The sequence below is a fragment of the Acyrthosiphon pisum genome, chromosome A1, assembly GCF_005508785.2.
Source record: "Acyrthosiphon pisum isolate AL4f chromosome A1, pea_aphid_22Mar2018_4r6ur, whole genome shotgun sequence".
NCBI lineage: Eukaryota > Metazoa > Arthropoda > Insecta > Hemiptera > Aphididae > Acyrthosiphon > Acyrthosiphon pisum.
In genome coordinates, this window is record NC_042494.1 from 2810150 (window position 1) to 2812666 (window position 2517).

The 2517-nt window shown below is 26.3% G+C and overlaps 1 protein-coding gene across 2 annotated transcripts in view; it reads left to right on the plus strand.

The window, feature by feature from the left end:
- The first annotated feature begins 413 nt into the window (after nucleotides 1–413).
- The window catches only part of LOC103310156 (piggyBac transposable element-derived protein 2), a 2743-nt gene continuing 639 nt past the window's right edge, over nucleotides 414–2517 (plus strand). Inside the window, exons 1-3 of one of the 2 annotated variants that reach the window (XM_016806559.2) lie at nucleotides 414–617; nucleotides 942–1200; nucleotides 1267–2517. In XM_016806559.2, the coding sequence (XP_016662048.1) occupies nucleotides 975–1200; nucleotides 1267–2517 (1477 nt within the window). In that variant the 5' untranslated portion in view covers nucleotides 414–617; nucleotides 942–974. The remainder of the gene's footprint in view (nucleotides 618–941; nucleotides 1201–1266) is intronic. The other variant, XM_016806560.2, reaches the window with a different exon arrangement.

The window sequence follows — 2517 nt, forward strand, 5'->3', positions numbered from 1 at the left end:
AACCATATTATGATCCAGCCCTTGTTAGATAATATATTAATATAGGTGCGTTGCTTAATAAATGTGTAGATAATAAAATCAAGTATTTATAATTAATTATTACCTAATTATCATTATTTATTAAATAGTTTAATTGATTAATATAGTATAGTCATATCATTATACAACTTAACTGCCAAAATTTAATTAAATACATAAACTTATATTTTGTTTATTAATATACATAATTTAACTCACCTAAAAACTGTAATATAGTGTAGATAACCGTGGTTTCCAGTCCAGTATATTATCACTGTATATTATTGTTCTGTGATATTATCTTGTTGTTTATACATAGATAATATTATATACTATCTATGTATATATTATCTATGGGTTTATAGCACGATTAAAGATATATCTAATTATCTTTAAGGTATATCTTTAATCGTGGTTTATAGTCTGAGATTCAAAAATATTATTGATAAGGCACATCATTTTGCATCCTTATAATCCTGTATATTATAGTCCGTGATGGCGTGATATGTTTCCGAGTTCTTGAGTTCAAATATAATAATTTGCAGATATTCTATTTCAGTTTTCAGTTTTTGTTACGTTATTATATTACATACTAATAGGTAGGTATTAAAATGTAGAACAGAATAATAAATAATAAATATTAATAACATACTTATATGGTAATATACTAGAATAGATTGAATCCATTCTATAGTAATAATAATTAATATTGATATCATGACTTAAATATACTTAAATATATAATAATTATATTATATTTTATTGATGTTATATTATTACTTAGGATCGACTTTCTTATAATAGTATAATATAATATATATATATTTATATGTTTTCATGCTCTGGATTACTATACATAGGTATATGTATATGCATATTACTTCAACACATATTACATATTATATTTTATTTTTCATATTTAGTTTAAAATTTTCGTTTGAATAGTAATCCCAAACATGGCGAAAAAACATTGTTATCGTGATATAATGGATATGATTGGCGATGGTATGGATTCAGAGTTATCAGGGTTATCTGATGAAGATGATGATTATGATACTGATGAAGATGGTGTTTTTCCTCGTTCGGAACTAGATAAAATACTAAAAGAAATTGAAGAAGCAGAATTAAGTGTATTTGAGCCAATTGAAGAATCTGATGATGATCTTTTTATTGAAGCCAATGGTACATGAAATAATTATAATTTATTTCTTATGTTTGATAATTTACACATTTGGATTTATTTTATAGAACCATCCAGTACAAATCCTGTATCACAACCAAATACTACATTATGTTCTGAAGAAGACAAATCTTTTAATGATGAATTTATTCAACAGTTCAAGAGATCATCTGCTCAACAGTTTACACCGCCTAATGATCAAACACCAGCGGTAAATCTACCATTTGTACAAAATACAGATATTCAATGGACTAATAAACCATTTATGTCTAAACCTTTAAACGTTCAAGCATTAGTTCCAAAAATATCAACAACTAGTCAAACTTTATCTCCCATAGAATATTTTATGAATTATTTTCCTGAGGTAGAGTTTGAAAATATGGCAAAATATACTAATCTGTATGCTAAGCAAAAATGTATTGACAATTATTTAGATACTACACCAGGAGAAATAAAAGTGTTTGTCGGAATACACTTTATTATTGGCTGTTTTAAAAACACTAACTTTCATATGTATTGGAGGGATACATTCAGAATAAGTGGAATTGCTGATAATATGTCATTAGATCGTTTTCTTATTTTAAGATCATGTTTTCGTGTTATTGATAATAACAACATTCCAACTAATAATGTAGATACATTTATAACTGTTAGACCATTATATAATTCTTTTTTAAATCAATGTAAAAAATTGTCAGTGGAAACTAATTTAGCTATTGGTAAACAAAAGATTGTCTTTAATGGAGAGCTAGATGAATTATATTACGATATGGAAGACAAACCCTGTCCATGGGGTATTAAAACATTTTTACTTTGCTCACAGAATGGAATAGTGTATAACATGATTTTACATCAGGAAAATATGATTGAATTGAATCCCGAAATACAAAACAAATATGGCCTAGGTGGTTCTGTTATACTAAAACTAGTAGAACATTTAGAAATGGATAAACATATTTTATTTTTTAATCATTTTTTTGGATCATACAATTTATTTATGTCACTTGATTACTTAGGAATTAAAGCAGCAGGGCTTGTTCATATAAATAATTTTGCAAAGCCCCCCATATTGAGTAATAGAGAACTTAAAAAGTTAGGAAGGGGAGCTTCTTATGAAGTAAGCTCAGCCGATGAAAAAATTGGCATAATCAAATGGTTTGATAAGAAAACGATAACTTTTGCTTCAAATTTTATAACTTCAGGGCAGCCAGATATAATTGAATGTTATGACAGAAAAAAAAAATCTTATATTGAAGTAAGTCGTCCAGAAATTGTGAAATTATACAATGATACTATAAGAGGTGTATTTATAAACGATC